Source organism: Dermacentor albipictus, chromosome 1 (assembly GCF_038994185.2).
Source record: "Dermacentor albipictus isolate Rhodes 1998 colony chromosome 1, USDA_Dalb.pri_finalv2, whole genome shotgun sequence".
NCBI lineage: Eukaryota > Metazoa > Arthropoda > Arachnida > Ixodida > Ixodidae > Dermacentor > Dermacentor albipictus.
Window position 1 is genome coordinate 413,851,341 of NC_091821.1, and position 19,903 is coordinate 413,871,243.

The following is a 19,903-nucleotide window of genomic DNA, read 5'->3' on the forward strand; positions in this document are numbered from 1 at the left end:
ATACGACACCTCGGTGCAACACGAAGAGGCCATCTTCCTTTTTGCGTTCGCTCAAGGCGAGGGATACGCAACCGAAAATGTAAGTGTTTTCTAAATCCACAAATTTCCTCGTGAAATAACTTTGGCGGTAACCATCCTAGGTTGTAATAAGTGCAGTAAGGCTTTCTCGTCACCGTTATCACATTATTTTGGCGCTGGAACCAATGTGTTACTTTAATATTGTGAATTTTGTGAAGCTATCCGGTGCCTTTCATAAGCTTGCCATGTCTGGCGACTGAGCGTGTTCTGACAGCCCGATTCTCCGACTAGACTTGCCCTTGGGCAGTAATGCAGTAGAAATTAGATGTTCATTCACTCTTCATTTGATGGTGACGTCGCGAATTTTCCTCCAGTGTCGCTATGCATGCAAGGTGCAGGTTCACACTGTGCGTCATGCTTTCCGTAAACCGTGCCAAGCCAAGCGAATCGCTCAAGCGCTGCTGTTCTGACTTTACAATTGCCCTAGCTGGGACGAGTAAATCAGCTGCAGCGTAAGGCATGGGGAAGCTTGAAAACATTGCTTGCTTGTTCTCACGTTGACTGAACGTCGGTCGCAGTGGGTAGCTTGCCGCGCGTCGTACGATATGCACGTCAAGTACTGGCAAGTGAATAATCGCAGTGCTGCTGTTCTTGACGAATGTTGTAGATGGGACGAGTAATCCGGGCTCAGCGTAAAGGAGCGGGAAGCGTCTTCCGCTCCCACAACAAGCACAGGAAAGGAGCTCCCAAGCTTCGAGCCGTCGATTTCGCCGAGCGTCATGGCTACATTAAGGGGATTATCAAGGTGAGGTGGCCGTTCTCTTACTCGAACCTTTCATGTTTTGAAGTTCAGTTTGGGCATATTGCAGAGAAGCGAAAGGGCGAAGCGCCATATAGAACACGTAGTCGTGCATGCAATATTCGTGCAAAACTGCGTTAACTTGTTCGTTGCGCGATTGGTAAGATCTGGGGCCACTTTGTTATAAGCCAGTGAGGCTTTGCAGCATGTCAATTCTTACTACCGTGTAAACTACTACAAAGGCGAAAATGTGGAATTTTTTTTTTTCAAATACAGCTAGGCATTGGGTCTTGCTGTGATTTCATTGAAATAGTATGTCAATGAAATCGCTCTTTACCTGTGTGCACACAAGTGATGCGCAATACTACAGTTCCTTGTTTTCACGGTGCACCCTGGCTCTCGCGTTGCAATACATAATGCATCCGTTATAAGCTGGTTACCACATCATCAACAGCGAACTATTTGCCGCATGTTGCCTATGTTTTTGCTCAAAGTAAATGATTACCTGGCACTGTCTTGTTGCTGCAACTTCAAGCAGAAATTCTTCAGCTGTCATTCCTGGTCTGTCTGGTTCCACCCCTCAGTGTCACTTTTTTTTTTTTTTTTGTGGTCGCAGGAAATTCTGCATGACCCCGGCCGTGGTGCCCCCCTTGCACGGGTGGTGTTTCGTGACCCGTATCGGTACAAGCTCAAGAAGGAACTGTTCCTGGCAGCAGAAGGCATGCACACTGGCCAGTTTGTCTACTGCGGCAAGAAGGCTGCCCTCCAGGTGTGTATGCCGGCATGCCATGCTCTGCCTGCCTCTTGTCAGTACCTAGTGAGTGCTACTTTCAGTGCCCATCAATGGCTAAGGCACCTTGATGATAGTGAGCCACACATTGTAAATATCATTTGTGTATGCTTGTGCGGTACCTACCGTTGCAAACCAAAGTTAATGAATCTTGTCAACTATGACGAATTTTTAATTTTGTTTAGGCGCATGGTGATCGTGGTCCTTCCTTTTATATCGGCTCGCCGTAGTTGACCATGTCTCAATAAGCTTGACCTCAAAGAAGAAAAAGGAAAAAAACAACAACCCTGGAAACGTTTTTTTCATGAACTTCAAAAATGTTCACATAGTCATCAGGGCAATGCCTCATGCTGCCACCAAAACTCGAGGCGTCTTTTGGTCACCTTGGCGGCCCCAACCTTCTTGCTGTTCTCCGTCTTAAACCCAAGCGTGGTAGGCAGTGCCTATGTGCGGGTTGGTGGGAAGATGCCACTGCACTGCAGTACCATGTGACCCAGCGTCTCATCCAACCTTCTATAGAGGACCAGTGTTCTCGAAACCTCCTTGGTGAAGTGTGCCTCTCCAAAGGTGTGAGTGCAGCATGCCAGCTCATGCCTCCACCAGCAGTGCACTTCCCTTTGAGTTGTGGCAGCACTCGGTGCGGATCTTGAGCTTCTCCCTACGACTAGAGGGACGACTTTTCTTATGCGGCTTTTCGCCACGCAGCTGTTTACATCTGTCTCACCTGGAGCTGTGCTCTCTTGCCCATTAGGTCATTGTAGCTATACACGGTTCAGTCTATCCTATGCCCACGATGGTGAAAATTTACCGTACTTTTGCTCCATTGTTATGTTTAATTGGACACAGATGAGGTTATGAAATATTCTGAAGGTATTCTAAAGAGTATTCACTTATACAAACAGTTACTAATCAATTTGAAGACTGAATTGAATCGGACATTTGATTCATTATTCAAAAGTTCCAAATATTATCGCTCTCCTGGTCTCAATAAGGCAGTGCTTATAATTTCGAGTTATTGATAGAGACTAAATTTTCACTGCGACAGTATTGGTGGCATGCCAGTGTGGTTTAAGGTGCTGGCTTATGGACACAGTAGGCTCGAATTCAAACCTTGAAATGTTTTTAGTGTGAATTAAAAAATTCTTTATGCAGCAACAGACAAGGAGTTTGTGTGGCAATTTTGGCACGTGGCAAAAAGGCTTTGTGAGGGCAGGCAGCAGTTGCAATGATGATTTCTACAACTGAAGTGAAGCCCACCTGTGTGGAAGTTTTTTAGAGGCTGTTTCTGAGCGACTGCTGAGCCCTGCACAAATGCCAATTGCTGGCTGAGACTTGTGTGCAATCACTGAACCTTTTGCAGGTGTTTGATTGTAGTTGCAATTGTGTGCACTGCTGTCGAGCAACACTTCACAACTTATGTGTAAATTCACTCGAGAGATACTCGTGTGACACGGTTTTTGCTTTGTGCAGCAAGCTAAAAAAAATCTTATAAGCCTGAACTAATGCTTTGAGGGTCAGCTTTTTTGCCAAACGCAACAGCCCAGGGTTGATGTTCCTCATTGCAAATTTATAATCTTCAGACTGGCCTACTTAAAAAAAATATAGTTAAATTTTTTGTGACCATAAAGTGACAAATGTTTGAATACAGATGGGCTTGCATAAATAGTTGTAATAAGAATAAAAAGTAGATACACAGAAATAGATATAGTATTCCGATTTGGCACTTGGGCTGTGAGCATCAGAGGAATTGCTGCTCAAGATGCTTGCAGCAGAGCAACCAGCGTACATGGCCATAGTGTAATTGAACAGTGTGTATGTATGAGTGCAAAATCAAACGAGTCAGAAACTTGCAGTAATCCTTCGTCCCATTACCAATGAGGGGTAGTAAGTTTTTGCGAGTCACCCAGGCATTGCAGCATTTTTCGTATATGGTGGCATCGTTTGTATATACTGGCACCTGCTTGTGAACAGATCCATTTGCACCCCTGTGAGCAATAAACGAGCGAGCATCTAGCGATGACCCTTTGAGAGATTAAAAACCAGGTAGACATCAGTTTTTATGGGCGCAACAAATGGAAACAGCCTGCGAGATAAAACCAAAACTAACCACTGCGTGAGCGGTTGCTGAAACACCAGTGTAAAGAAGCCGTAATATGAAAACCAAGAAATTAAGGAGGGAAAGATAAATTCGTGGTATCCACATGGAGTGGGAGCGCTTGCTCGGCTACAGAGTGGAAAAATTGGCGAGTTTTTCAAATATGCAGGCTGTGCCGTAAATATACGGCATCAACCATTTGAGACCTGTTCATGGGGCCGCATGTTTACCTCTTTGGCCCTCAAAGGGTTAATATCGCTAGATATGATCTTAATTTCCCTCGTTGGTTGAATTTTAGTTCAGCTGTGCTGTGACCACATTGCAATGTGTCTAGACAGACTTTCTGTGCTGAGTGCTGGGGCCATTATTTGGTGTGAAGCAGTTACTCCGACTGTTGAAAGCCCCTTGTTTTATTGACTTCTTCCTTTCTTGTGTATGTCCTCGCTGCCAGGTGGGCAATGTGCTTCCTGTGGGTGTCATGCCTGAAGGTACGGTGATCTGCAACGTTGAGGAGAAGGCCGGAGACCGGGGCCGGCTGGCACGCACGTCGGGCAACTACGCCACTGTGATTGCGCACAATCCCGACACACGCAAGACGCGCATCAAGCTCCCCTCGGGCGCTAAGAAGGTGCTGCCCTCAGCCAACCGCGCGATGGTGGGCATCATTGCCGGTGGCGGCCGTGTTGAGAAGCCCATCCTTAAGGCCGGCCGGGCGTACCACAAGTACAAGGCAAAGCGCAACTCGTGGCCCAAGGTCCGAGGTGTTGCCATGAACGTGAGTGCTGCCCTGCTCTTCTGTTCCATTTTGTGGTTTGTCCGTCCTGGCAAGTGTTCTCACTGGGTGCTCACATGGTCAGTGTAAAAAGGGGTACGGTTGTCGTCAAAAGCTTATGGACTGTGGAATCTTTAAAAAAGCTGTATATTTCTGCAACCAGGGTGTGAAGCCTGGCATTTGGATTTCAAAACTGTACAAGTCTATGTGAAAACATAGTATTGTATAGTTTTTCTGGCGATTATCACAAACTGCTCAGTTTCTTCTAGGTTTTATGGTCCATAAACTTTTAATGCCTAGTGCACATTAGCAGGTGGAGGCATCTTCCTCACTGATTTTAAAGCTTGTTCGGTGGATAGTACCATTGAACCAGGGAATAATGTCAGCAGCTTTTTATATAACGTATTATTGAATGGTCCTCTGAGAACTCGCTAATTCTGTGATAAAACTTGAAATGCAGTGGTGCTTTTAAAAAAAGCTACTTTACAGACATTCTACTTTGAGGCCCTATGTGCAAGGTAGACAGTTGCCGTAAGTCTGACAGCTGACAAAAAAAAAATTGGGGCATTTTAGTTTTGCCTTTAACAGTAAAACATGATAGCATTCAAAGATCCTTAACAGCTTCTGCACTGTCGGTGCTTTGTTTAATGACATTTGCTTGTGGGCTGTCATTCTCAAATTTCGGAGGAATAACTTTGTCAAGAATGTAAAGCAAGGTATGAGGAACTTTGGAGAGATAGAATGATGTGGCAATATAACCCGCATAAAGCTAAATATATACAGAAATTTTCGCTCACGCACAATGTGGATGCTGGATTTTCAATGACACAGGGCCCTTAACATTATCGTGGTAAAACGGAGAAGCGTCAGGGCGGCGCAGTGGTTGGATGTTGGAATCCCTGCCGTGATGATTTCTAGTGCTGAATAATGCTGTGGAAACTCTCTAGAGGCTGTTTCTGAGCAGTGGAATTTCATCCCCACTACTGTGTGTGCCAACCCAGCACAGGGTTCGAGGGTTTTTTTTTTTTTAACTCCGAAAACATCAAAAGAACTAGCTTTTTGGTTTCCAGAGTGTTGCACTGAAGCTGGAAATGCATGGTGTCTGCTGCACACAAAAATAGACATTTTTGTGGTGTGTCTATGAATATTCAAAAGGCGCAGTGCAACTGGGACGGGGACAAAGAAACACCAGTTCTCCGCCATCTATGATGCGCAGGCAACACCATCTGTTGTGTCCCAGGAAGCTGAGCATCACATCATGTGGCTGAGCTCTCAACTGTCATTGGTGAAAGTTCACGCTGCATTACGATGCAACACATTCTTTTCTGCCTCTACAAAGGTGGCGGCGATCACTCAAATGACACTTGTGCATTGCCACCCTGCATCAAATTGCATGATAAATTGCAGCTTGCAGTTTCAGCTTAATGCAGTGCAGCCATAAAATATAGGAAACCTTGGCGGTTCACAATATAAAAAAATTGTAGTTTTAATGTGAACACATAATAAAATCTGCATTCTTGGGAGGAGGGCCTTTTAGCTGCGTGCATTGAGTGGTTGATTAATATGTCCCATGTAGTGATTCATTCTACACTGCTGTTTCATGCGTTTCAGAATAGCACCAGGCCTTATGTTCAGCATTTGCATTGCGTGCTCTGTGTGTAAAGCGTTGTTTCCTCTCCATCCCACACAGCCTGTCGAGCATCCTCACGGTGGTGGCAACCACCAGCACATCGGCAAGGCCTCGACTGTCAGGAGGGATGCCTCAGCTGGTCGCAAGGTGAGTTGCTTTGCTGTCCGCCTGCTATGTTGAGGTCTCTCTGCACAGGCTGGCTGGGGCTCCAACTTTTGAAACCTTGTGGCTGTTCTTTAGACCTCGTTGCTTTTGCATAAAGAGAGCTGTTCTTTAGACCTCGTTGCTTTTGCATAAAGAGAAACAAGATGTCAATTTTTTTAGTACTTTATTTAGGCAAAATTAGAGTGGTCTGTTAACACCTGGTATTCATATGCTCATTGGGACATTTCTGGGCACAGTCTTACGGTGAATCCACCTTCAGCTAATTCGTTACAACAGCAAAAGATCTTTGAATCCCACTCAGTGGCGCTCTGTAGTTAATACAAAAGGTGCCCCGGCAATAAACAAAGTTTAGTTAATCGTTCAGCTGGAACAGAATAATTATGAAGTATAAGTTATTGTTCCCTTATTAAATTGCAAACTATATAATTATGAACGCCTACCACTCTGGGCTTTGTAAACGAAAATAATGTGTGAGCACAGCACATAAAGTTTGCTATTATCAAGACCTGGTAATGGCTGTCATTTTTTCCATTTTGCCTTTAGACCGCTTATCTTTTAAACAGAAGGGCCTTGCTGTGAATCAGCCCTGCTTTGCTCGAGGTCATGGGTTCAGTCCCAACCACTGTGGTCACATTGCGGTTAGGGTGAAATGCAAAAATGCTTGTGCCCTTATATATTTAAGGTGCACATTAAAGAAGCCCAGTTGGTCAAAATTAATCCGGAGCACCCCCTTCCCCCCTGCAAATAAAATTCTTATTTGGGCATGTGAAATCCCAGAGTTCAATGAAATTTTTTATTGCTGTGGCATTGGCCAGCATGTGCTATGTGAACAGCTTGCAGTGTTCAGCACTTATTCCCAATAATGATGCTTGCACCCGTGACTTGAAAAGAGTTCCCCATTTATACCATGACTCTAAACAATTGTCTGCTGATTACTTTCTAAAGCAAAGTCGCTAGCGATGGGCAGGGGTCATGTAATCTTGTACTATAAAGAAAACATAGAGTGAAAGCTGTACATTGATATCTCGAAGTAAACCAGTTCAGATGCTCTCAAGTTCATTCTACTAGCATCGGTGGCTTGTCACTTTCACAGTACAAATTTCTTCTGGAACAAATTTTTCTTGTCCTAGAATTTTGTTGCAGCTGGTAGTTGGTAATGCCTGGTATGGGCAATGCTCTTAAATGACCAATCCAATTTTGAGCAAGAAGAATGGGGGGGGACATGAAGGGCTCCTATCTTAATGTGATCAAGGAGTTGTAATTTGTGCAGCTGTTAGTGTAATCATGTTGCGCTGTTTTTCTTTAAATCTTTCCTGTACATAACTGCAAGCTTAGTTAACACAACATGGTTCTGAATAAAGTAATATAGCAGTTTTAGCTTGGTGCCCATAGTAAAATTTTTAGCTTTCGACAGTTATAGTGACATGTTCTTAGTGAGGCATCTTGGCTAAATTAGCTATAATTGGTCACTTCACTGTTTGTGAGTGGTAAAATGGCTATCAGAAATGTTTGGGGACATCGCATCATCCTAATAGAGCATTGCAAGCACATTTATTTTTAGGTTATTGCTGCTGGAGTATGGCATGATTAGGTATTGTTTGTCAGACATTGATATAACAAAGTAAATGTAAAATGCTTCTCGCTGTTATCAGCATGTAACAAATACCACATGCTTATAACCACTTCTATATTGCATATAACAAAGGTATGGTCTCAGATGCAACTTGTTTAACGAGGTTTGAATGTGTGAAATAACTGCCTTTTCTGGTGAATGACGATTCACTGATGAGAACCCAACACAAATTTTTGGTGTACAGCGCTGACATAAAGTGTTTCTTCACGTATGCTTGCAGAATGGTAGTTCAGTCAGCCATGTGAAATTTTTGAAAAGCCTCCGATTTGTAGCTGGAGTTTGACTTTATCGCTGTGTGCAGACATTTTGTATCAGCACGACTGCTGGTGTGTGTAGAATGACTGTGTCGTGAGAATGAGAAAGGCTCACTTGTTTTCCCTCTTATCATCCAGGTCGGTCTCATCGCTGCCAGGAGGACAGGTCGTATCCGTGGTGGCAAGGTCAATGCTCAGGGCAAGGACGATTAGACTCCTCTTGGGTGTTGCTTGTGTTAATAATAAATCAAGATGTCTCGACCAAATGCAGGGAATGTTTTGTGTTATTCACTCCCAAAGAATTGCCACACAATTTGAAGCTGTGGCTCTTGAATTCGCTCATATGTTGCTTCCCTTGTCGTATTGGCCATGGCATGATGACGTGCCTCTGCATATTTTTACTTTATTGTAAGCATGAGTAGTAGTAGTGTTTTGTCTTTTGAACATGGTAGAATAGTATATACAAAAAGAGGTCCCAGAGTATAATACTGAGATGGGACCTCTTGGTATTAATTACATGAAACAAATGCAGTGGAATCTCATTAATTCAAACTGCAATAGGGACTGGAAATTTGTTCAAAACAAAATGGAGTTCGAATCAACTAGAGCCCCATATATATAGCGCCTGATCAATTGTGGAGTAAGTGCACCAAACAAAGGCACTCACTGGGCTTTCACTGAAGTATCTTTCCACATCAGTGTGCTATGACATCTGGAAGAAGCCTAGGTCCGGTACACGTCCAAGTGCAATAAGATCAAGTGCCAGGGTGAGCCTGTAGGATAGTGGCTTGATATGCTCGTGTGCCCACTGTATGAGATGACGTGATCGAGCGTGCGCAGGAATGGGTGTACGAGTATGTAGGTGAGCGTTGAGGGGCTCCTTTTAAGCCAGGGGGGAAAGGAAGGTGCGTGCAGGTCTGCTTGCTCCTGTTTGGTCTCGGCTCCCTGTGCACCTTTCCTCCCCATTTTTGCAGCTCGCACCACAAGCGGCAAACGCACGCACGCAATATTCAAGCAGGCACACTGTCATGGCGTGGAGCAACCACATAAATGCAACATCGCGAAGAATTGGCTGCAGATTTATATTGTTGCGTAAGTACACGGGTCAGTTCACAGAGGAATACGGATAAGCACCACTCCCTGGCAAAATCCCACGCATTGTGAGAATCTATGTAAGCGAAAGTTCGTTTGTTTTGATTGACAATTAGTGCTGAAGTTGACATGTTTAATTTCTTCAATGTTTAGTCCTATCTGAGAGCTGTGAGTTGATGTACCACTGCTGTTGGTATGGGTAGTACACAGGGGGCCATGTTTGCTTGAGGCATAGTGCGCCATGCATTGTTCATAACGTCTGAGAGGGTTGAACATTGTCTCACATGGCTTGTCGCATCATGGCAGAAGTGTTAAACTTCTTAAATTTCACTGAATTATGGGGCTGTACGTACCAAAACCGCATTTGATTTATGAGGCACGCTGTATGCGGCAGACAGACTCTGGGTCAATTTTGTTACCCTGGTGTGCTTTAATGTGCACCTAAATCTAAGCAAACGAGCATTTTTGTATTTCACTACCATCGAAATGCGGCTGCCGCAAAGCTACTGTGGTGGGCACAGAAGTGGCAAATCAGTTCCGCGGAAGCCTGTAAGATGGAGGAAAGTACATGAAAGGGAACATTTGGGGCATCCACCCCAATCGTAGCAAGGACCTACAAAGGAAACCCATAAAGGTTTCTCAGAAGGAAGCTTCCCTTTAATGTACTTTAATCCGCTTTGCGTGCTTCCGCAGAACTGATTTGACATATTCATCGTCCCAGTGCCTCAAGTTGTTCATTTCGCCCTTGCTCTGCGATCGGCTAGCCTCCTGGCTAGCTCAGATGGTAGAGTGACCACCTCGGAAAGGCTTTGGTCCCGGGTTAAAGTTCCGGTCCACGACAAATTTTTCTTCAACTGCGAGGCTTTCTTTCTGGGGAACTCGTATGGGTTTCCTTAGTAGCTTCGTGCTAAGGGTTGGGTGGATGCCAGTTTTTCTGTTCCGGGAACAGAAGTGTTGATTTGATGTTCGACCGCTTCAGTAGTGTTGCACAGACCCTACGGTGATTGCGTCTGCTTCCCTACGGCTTTGCTTCACCTTTGTTGCGCTAAGTACTGTAAGACGCAATGGGGACGAAACGGAGACTGGAAATCAAGCAGACACGACGTGACACAAGACAGATTGCCGCTTCATATCCAACATCATTTGGTCCCCATTGCCAGTACTTAGCGCAAGAAAAATGGATACACACCAAGTATCCCGATTTGTAGGTCTTCTATGGCTTTGCGTCGACATGCTCTGTGCCAGTTGACCTCTTGCCAAATTTTCACGGTGTTTATCTTTCAGGAATAGCAGAAAGGTACCGGGCCATACCTTAAACTTACTAATTTTGTCCAATTTATCCTCGACTGCTGTCACCTCTAGTAGTAGCGTTTTCTCGCCGCCTTCACCTTTTCCCTCTCACACAGACCCCTCATGTAGGGGAGCTACGAGCGAAGCGTGGCAAGGCTGTTCACTCGTTTCTCGACTGCGCCGCTTCTACCAATTCTCTGCCTCTTCTCCCTGCTCCCTCTCTAGTAAAACCCTCTCTACCGCTTTATCTACCTCTCATCTAGACTTGCGAAGGGTACGCGCTTGCATTTCTGCCATGCTTTCGCAGGGGATAACGCATAGTAGACCTCGCCGTGTTTGCAAACAGCATGACGTCACTGCGAGTGCCCCTCCTATGCGCAGTATGCGTTCGAAGTGGCCGCTGGTTCGCAAAAAGTGTTCATGCGGCCTGTTCGCTCTTCATGAGCGCACTGCTTGTATATCAACTGCCGCGATTCTAATTCCGGCATATTGCTATTTTTTTTAAAGCGACAGCATCCATGAACTGTGCTAACAACGTATAATCGTCCCCGTTTCACCAGCGCAACAACGTAGTGTTGTTGCCGAGCGCGTGGTTCCCTATTGTGGGCATGCGCGACTCTCACGCGTCCCCTGATATGTTGTTTTCCCGGATAGCTCGCGTCTCCTGCAATCCGGCTTCGCCGCGTGGCCTGCGTGATGCCCGCGGCAGTCGGTCTGGTTGAGGCGCAGTACGAGAGATGGCGCGCGTGTTGCGCTGCTAACGCCGCCTACCGGCGGGGTTACTTCGGCGCCGAAAGACAAGGCGCTTCCTCTTTGGTTCGGGTCGGCAAGCAGTGCGGATGTGCCGCGCGTGCGCCGATCCATGCTTCTGCGAGACCGTCTCGCGTGGTCTCCTTCGAACGCGCCACCGTTCGCGTGACCGTACACGCGAACGACCACGCATTGGGATCCAGCATGGGGCGAACATATTCGCTCTTTATCCGGTCGCGGTGAGCCGGACTTCTAGATTTGTCGCGCGCCCATCGGCATGTTTTGTGGATAGCAACTCGGCTAGCAGGCATTGATCTATGAAAAGTGCAATAAATGCCCTTGTGATTGTTTGCACTACTCTGTTGTCGTTCCTTTGTCCCAAGAGTACGGGAGGAGAACCCCACACTATATAAATCGGCACGTAGTGATTTCAAATCAAATCAGATCATGTTTATTTTTCCAAAGAACATTTGGAAGGAGGCCCGAACAAAAAGTGGAGGCTAGTCCACTTGATGAGGGTTAGGGCCCCCTTTTACAAGGCACAGCGAAGGTGACAAATAGACAAGCAAACAACAGAATCAAGTATACAGAACAAGATAACTAGTGCACAATAACACAGGCGTACAAATGAGAGGAAAACATAATCTTATCAACATATGAGTAAATTTTAAGTTTCTTTCGAAGATATTATTCGACATTTACAAAAAATGTGCGGAGTCTTGCTCTACTACTATTTTCTATCGTTAGTGTCGTTGGATCTGGAGGACAATCCCAATTGCTGTCCCCCAGATTTTGGGGCCTTGCCGTTGGGTGCGGGAGTTGGCCGAAGTTGAGGAGGACTTAGAATGAGAACTTGGAGGTTTATTTACAGTGAGAGTACAAATAAATTAAGTCATTACGGGCCGGCAGCAACTCGGACATTGCGGCCCGTGGCAAGAAGTTCGAAAGAGGTGAATGAAGGAATGCTCTAGGAATGCTCCCGGTCTCTGGCTTCTAAGCCCTTCGGTGTCTCGATGTCACGTCACTTTCGGCCGATCGGCGAGCCCGCTCAGGTTACGCCAATTTCGGCCAATCGGCGAACCCGCTCAGGTGTCGTCATTTTCGGCCAATGGTAGGCGCCTGTGCGATTGTGTCACACCCGGCGCCGAGGGTCGCTCCTTGGGCCCCAATTGTCCGAGGGCTTACTTCTCTCTGCGGTATTGTCTTCCCGGATTGCAAGCGCCGTCACAATAGGCGGATGGGGGCGACGTTTCAGTGCTGCAAAGCAGCTTTGCTCGGGACCTGCGTTACCTGGAACCGTGCCAGGCTCTCGCTACACTTTCGGGAAGAGTCAAGCAGTGAATAGCTCCACCTGCGGCGCACGAGGTGGGGGACGCCAGCTCGTTTGCACGTGCCGCGCCTCGGGAATGTGGTGAACTCGAAGGAGGCTCAGGAAAAGGTCCCGTATCTAACACTGTTCATACAAGAGTGTGCCTTTTCCGTAGATCAAACAGCCACAAAGATTTTATCGCAAATGATGCTCATTTTCACAGTGCACTTAAATGACTGGTCTTTGGAGGAAAATTTGTGTTGCGTTGTCGTGAAAGTACTCATTTGCGCCCCATTAACACTGTAGCTTTAAACGATATACAAGATGACCTTCGTCGACAACTATAATTAAATATATCCATCACAGTGGCTCATGTGGAGCCGTACCAATTGGTGTCGCCTAAATTCAGAGGCGGGAGGAATGCAGAAACACTAGTTACCGGGCTTTGGAAAGCTTGGTGAAGTTGCCAAGCTTTTTCCGTAGACATAAAGGATCTGTATTACTCCATTCCCCATAAAGACTTATTACTAGTCATGGAACAGTCTATTGATGAATATATGGTACCATAACTTACCAGAATGACGTTTTGATGTACAGTGGCCATTTTCTAGAGCTTTTAAACTTTTATCTCGTATCAACTTTCATAAGCTGGGACAATGCGATTTACCTACAGAAAAAAGGCCTATGCATAGGCTCTTGCATCGCTCCCATACCCACAGATTTGTTTTTATCCAGACTCGACGTAAACCTCTCTGACAAACTCATGCGGACCAAAGTGTTAAAAGCCTTCCATTATGTTGATGAATTTTTGTTGATTGCTCTTCAGGTGAAGTGGAAGGTCAGCTTGCCACAATTAAAATAAAAATTCAAACAGCGCATAAACGACGGGACCAGAATGAGAAGGAGACAAACACTGCGCTAATTCCGCCAACTATTAAGGAGTATCTAGCTTCCCTTGAAATCACGTATGAAATCCCACAAGAAGGTGCCATCTGCTTTGTCGACCTTCGTCTGTCTTGTTCAGCAGGGCACACTTGCTGGAGCTATGAACCACGGTCTAGTAAGCCTCCCCTACTGCACAATCCACTGCATTCCAAACTGATCAAAAGGGGGATAGCCAAACTTTAAAAAACACCCCGATAAAGTCGTGTCATCATGCTATGTTCGCTAGTTTTGAAAGGAAAAACGAGCAGTTGTACAAAGCAGGATATCCGATACCAGTGCAGGTGTCAGTGGCAGAATAGTTGCTGAAAGATTCTCGGAAGTGCAAACGGCAGGCGAGCGATGCAGTGGCCGCTGGTAGGAAAAGTGTGATTCCGTATCTTCACAACGTTTCCCACCATTTGAAGAAGGTTGCCCAGAGAGCGAACATCTGAGTAGTTTTCTCTGCTCGTCATAAGCTGGGCAGGCTTTACAAACTTACTAATCCAGGTAAGAAAGAAATGCAACCAGTGTGTGAAAGTGTGAAAAAAAGACATATGAACAAGCATGTCGATTGCATTCGAGCTGTGGTATACAAGTTTACAGGTATACGGAGTGTGATCAAGGAACCCGTACGGATCCCGAAACGTCTCTGTGTTATTTTCACCTTGACTTGGTCAGTGACCGCAATTTCTTCATCATCATGTTACCTGACCAGACGAACTTTCGGCGAATTCTTGACTACAAGTTTCCCTTGCCCTGCAAACGTGTCTACATTGGACACACCGGAAGGTGTATCGGTGATCACTTGCGCGAGCATAGTTACAATGTCAACAACAACGTTTCATCAAGTGGGTTCCTTGCCATGTATTGCAAGACTTGTAGATGCAAACCAGTTTTTAAAAGATGCGTCATCATAGGTCAACTGACGCGCGAGTTTATTGAGGCTAATGGCATTACCAAATGTGCTAGGGTGTGCGTGAGTACACCCTAGCACATCCTCCTTTATCAGGCAAGGAACTTGACTTTCTAAGGCAGTCGGCATGTGTTCAGGGAACTGCAGTCGTGTGCTTCTTGTGAAGTTGTTGTTTCGATTGCTTTTGTCACGTGTGCTATGAGCAGCCCATATATTGGGCAATAGAGTCATGGAATAAAACCAGTTAGAAGTTAGTGCTCATCCTGTCACCTGTCATTTTCCTTCATACTCGAACTGAGTTGCGCTAAAGCAGGACAAGAATATGATGCATCATTACGTCCATTCAGCAATACTTGTAAACCCCCTTTGCTGCTTTTTACTTTAGAAGACTCAGTTCTGCGTGTGTATATGCATCGTCACAGCATACATTTGGTGTCGTCAAGGGAAGTATAAAAACAACAAATAAATCAAGAAAGCTCACTGTTTTAGTTAGGACCCATGAGGCCTGCTGTAAAGCGTGATAATTTTAGTGGATCGTATTTTGCGCAATCCACGTGGCAACGCATACACAGCCAGCTTCAGCAATTGTAACAACATGCTACTAGCGCATGTGCACCCGGCCACAAAAGTTTACGGACCACAGGATCTCAGAAAACGCTCAATTCCCGAGCAGCCTGTAGCAATAGCCAGTAAAAGTGTATACGGCAGTGTTTTTAGCATATTGTAGTTGAGGCCCTAAATGCAAATACCAGGCTGCGTTGTGAGGTTGCGGAGATATTCAGCTCTTGGTGAGATTTCACGGTCCGTAAAATTTTGTGGCCGGGTGTACGTTCCGTGTAGCGAGCCGTATGCTGTTCCGGGAATGGTAAAAAAAAAATGCTAGAGTTTATTTACAGTCATAGCTTTAAAGTGCCCTTCACCAGCTCTGGTCATTTCGAGCTGACAAGCGCAGTGCGTGCAATGCGCGCTAGCGATCGTGTTTGCTAACTGTTCCATCGCCACGCGCCGCGGAAAGAGCTTAAATTTCAAACCAAACGCTACTTGCCCGACCCCTCGCGGATGCCGCACTCCCAGCCGGAGAGCCGCCGTACTGACCCTTTCGACGGCGATCCCGTGCGCGCTGCCATGTTTGACCACGTGGTGACGCGTCCATTGCTTGCCTCAGCTGCCTCTGTTATGCCACCATACCTCCGTTGCCTCTATATGTGTCTATAACGGATGTACGTGACACCGGTGCGGCTCTGCAAACATCTGTTTCAGCAGATATCGTAGACGGTGACTGGGTGGACGACACGCGAAGCTTTGGCAACAGCTTCGGGGGACATGTAAAGGCTTTCGAAGCTCATTACGCTTTGTCCAAACGGCGAGAGCAGCGTGCTATAAGCGGGGCTAAAGATGTGTTCTAAGCTATGCTAACTGTCCGCTCTTTTAAGCAGTTAGCGGCTTGTCACGTTTGTACACTATATGATTGTTTATTTTCTGATTGATCTCTCGCTCAGTTGCGATAGGCTAATTCTTGCAGGGCACAAAGCTTGTAACGTAGAAGTTCTGTACGTTGTAATACACTGTAAAAAATACGTATTATTGCTAGTCACTCACTGTGCGTACCGTTACGAAACGCTCAGCTTTGAACATTAGTGTGCTGTTTGGTTTAGCACTCACTCGTGCTTCGCCGCATTGATTAAAGTGTGCGCCCGTTCACTTGATACGCTGGTGAAAAGAGTGGGCGTAAGTTCGCGTTTGAGTTGGGTTGTGTGTGTGTGCAGATAACGTGCTAGAAACATACTACATGCCAAGAAGCGACACTTTCCCTTTGTCACCGTATAACAAGCGGTACTCACTCGTGCAGACGTTCTAGGGTTGAACTGTCTTTCCCTTGGAGGTTAGCGCTGCAACGCTGGCGAATGATCGAAGTTTTTTTTATCCTCGCGGGAAGCCGTGCAATCCGAAGAGCCGGCAACACAGGCAGTCCTTATGTAGCAGCGGTTCTTGGACTTGGACACACAGATTCATTCCATTATTTAATATACCAGTCATAGGTGCCGACTACGGGGGGGGGGGGGGGGGTGAAGGGGGGCTCCGTTGAAACCCCTTAAACTTTGTAATGTAGGGACGCTTTGAAGAATGCCGCCTCCTCCTCGCGCGCTCTGGCCGAGGCCGACGTCGCGTCGCTATTGGCCTAATAGCATCACGTGGGCCCTCGCGCCGTGCATCGGCGCCATTTTTGCTCGAGAAGCGTCTACGGTCTACGGAGCGGCGAGGAGCGCATGTTGTCGCCGTTGCTACGGTCGACCAGTGTAGGCGGCGCCACGGTCGAGGAAGGAGTGTGAAAGAGAGGAGGAACGAGGAGGAGTAAAGGCGGAGGAGGAGTGTCGCTACTTTACGAAGTTTAAGGGACTTTAGGCTCCGGGGTCCGAGCCCCCTCCGGAGTTTTCAGTGGGAGGGGGGGCTGAGCCCCCCGGGCGATGCCGAAGCCCCCTCCCTCCTACACACACCTAAAGTGCCATTCCAAGAGCTTTGATACCCATCGACACCTTTTGAGGTTTGTTTTGAGTTTCCTCGAATTTTACTGGCGCTAATAGCATACTGCATCATTGTTGGCGCGGATGTGCACGGCTTTTAATTCATACTCGCTTTGTTTCTGAAAATCCTGACAATAGGAGGACACCCGGATTAGAAGCACTAGCAGCGGCTGCATCGTCCGTATTTTCTCACTTCAACATTATTTTAAATTTCCACTGTAAACACCATGCACATACACAATATATTTAAATATACACACGGAACAAAGTTTATCATATTTTTGAAAGAGATGGAGGTAGCCAATTAAAGATTATTTATAAAGGTATGGATAGCCTACGCCTAGAGAATGAATATGTTGCTGTGTGTTCATCACGCTTCACATTGCTTCGCGTGCATTTCTTACAATGAAAAAAAAAAAACTTAAGTAACCCCTTCGGCAGAGTCTTTTATCAATGGCGTGTGAAATGCACGCGAATATTGCGAGTCTCAGTATTGCTTCTCTTTCCAGTAAGCAATGCTAACGACTCATAAAAAACATTTCTAATAATTTACAGCATTTATTAGGAATGGAAACATCGTCGCTTGTATGCAAAGGTCATAAATACATACAGGGTGTTCGAATTAACTATCATGCACCAAGATTTAATAGAGAACAATGCGTTACTCGAAGAAAACCTAGTGCATATTGTTTACAGTACAATGGAGTAGCTGCCAGTAATTTTTGTTACGGATTTTTAATTAGGTAACTGTAATTAATTATCTAACGCACTAATTATCTAACGTACTATCCTGATTTTCAAAACGTCAATGAGGCATATGAAGGCACAGCAAAGGGACATCTAACTACGGTATTTTCAGCGACGTACTAATTGCGTACTAATGTTTTTCCGACTTATAAATAAACCGCGCGAAATATGGAGAATAGCATGTGACTGCATTCCCACCCGGATCATAAAGCAGCACCCTCGAACTGGCTCCCTCTGAGTTATCCAGAACGAAATAAAGGAAGTAAAGAAAAAACATCGTGGTCGAGCTAATGCCTTATCTGCCGCGCCCCTGCCGAAGTAACAAGTTACATTTGGTGTTAGTTGGAAACACTGTGATAGCTGTTGTCCTAGCGTAGATAAAGTGTGCGGATGTTTTTTTTTCCACAAAACATATCACCACAAAAGCGAACTTACAACGTCAGTGCAAAGGTTTAAAGGTGCGTTTTGTTTCATCCCAGCCCCATGTCTTTCGCTAGTGAGCAGAAGGTAAACATAATCCTTGCCTTGGGATCTGCTAATGGCAACAAGAGGAAGGCCGCAGGTATATATATCAGTCACCGAAGTGTGGCAGTAGACCAAACGCATCGACTATGATAAGAAATTCTGAAAACCTGAAACAAACCGGCAGCTTCATGAAACAGCGGCGGAGGATTCCGTTTTTGAGTACTAGCACACGCACGGATGTTCTAGCATTTGTGGCCTCAAACCATCATGCTAGCGTGCGGGACGTGGCCTCCCAGGTACCAATTTCCGAGTAATCAGTTTGGAAGATCCTAAACGAGGGCATTTCACCCGTACTACCTTAACCAGCACCAATGCTTGGAAGATAGGGACCTGTAGAATCGTCTATATTTCTCGTATTGGGTCTTCAAAAACTTTTTGAGCAACATCCTGTGCACAGGTGAAGCCGATTTTCCCAGAAACGCCTAGGTAAATTTGCATAATACACGCTGTTGGAGGGACTCCAAACCCCGCTGGGTAAAGCGCACTTGGCAGCAGTACGAGTGGTCGCTCAGTGTGTGGTTCTAAATTTATGCCGGTGCTGCAATCGGTACCATCATCTGTGATCACACACTGACTGGACAGCGTTACGTGGACGAAATTCTTGAAGGAGTGGTGGATGAGTTTCTCAGCGAAGTCCAGTTGTCACGTCTTCCACTTGTGTGGTATACCAGCGGGGCGCCAGCGCGCAGAAGCAGCCGAGCACAAAACTGACTGGATGCGAATTTTCATGCGCAATAGATTGGAAGGCACGGACCTGTAAATTGGCCGGCTAGGTTACCTGACCTCCCTCCACTCAATTTTTCTTTGTGGTTATGTGAAATATCGCGTTTACATGATCGAGACGGACGTCAGATAAGCTCATGGCAAGGATAACGGATTTCTGCCGTAGAGTTCCGGCGTTGGTCATCAAGAAAGCTACTGAAGATGTGGTAAAACGGACACAGTACTGCGTCGCCGCAAAAGGAGACCTATTCGAACAAGTCCTCTAGGCAGCAGCTGGCGTTCAACGGAGCTTACGAATTCATAGATAATAAGGGCACCCTGAAATCTGACGTTCTTGTGTGTGTGTGTGTGCGTGCATCCTTATTGACAATTCGGCTCGTTTAGAAGCGGTATATTTACGTTCTTGAACACATCGGTTTTGCCTTTTAACGCGACAGCGTTAAGGAGCTCGTGTCGCAGAAAAGTCGGTGTCGTCGGTGTCGTCGTCCGCGGCGTTGGCCGTGAGCGATAAATACCAGAAGGCATTTCATAAATAAAGAACATCTTGCAAGATGGGCTGATGGGAATCGAACCATGGGTCTCCGGAGTGTGAGACGGAGACGCTACCACTCAGCCACGAGTTCGTTCCTTCAAAAGGGGACAAAATCGCTTCTAGTGAATGCGGTGTTGCCTTAGAAACGTGCCGTAGAAAGTTATACTGCGGTGTATATCGGCAATTATGACCATGTAACTTACAGAAGTCGCAGCTTTACGAGTAGTGAAGTACGTTTCCGCTAAACTTCTTCCGCGCTCTGCGCACACGCAGAGCCATCTTGCGGCAAACACAGAAGACCCCCTCCTCGCAATGTACGGCGCAGCCCCGACACGTGGCGCGCCACTCGCCCCATGACCGCGTCCGCCTTCATGGCGCGTCGGGGCCCGGCTATCTCTGCCGATCGCGACGTTTGGCTGG

At 46.2% G+C, this 19,903-nt stretch overlaps 1 protein-coding gene across 1 annotated transcript; it reads left to right on the forward strand.

Moving 5' to 3' along the window:
- Positions 1-8,422, forward strand: RpL8 (ribosomal protein L8). The gene is made up of 6 exons (XM_065445740.2): positions 1-79; positions 686-823; positions 1,434-1,586; positions 4,154-4,477; positions 6,165-6,251; positions 8,295-8,422. Exons 2-6 carry the CDS (start codon positions 686-688, stop codon positions 8,367-8,369), a joined length of 777 nt encoding a protein of 258 aa, XP_065301812.1. The 5' UTR covers positions 1-79; the 3' UTR covers positions 8,370-8,422.
- Positions 8,423-19,903: the final 11,481 nt, after the last annotated feature.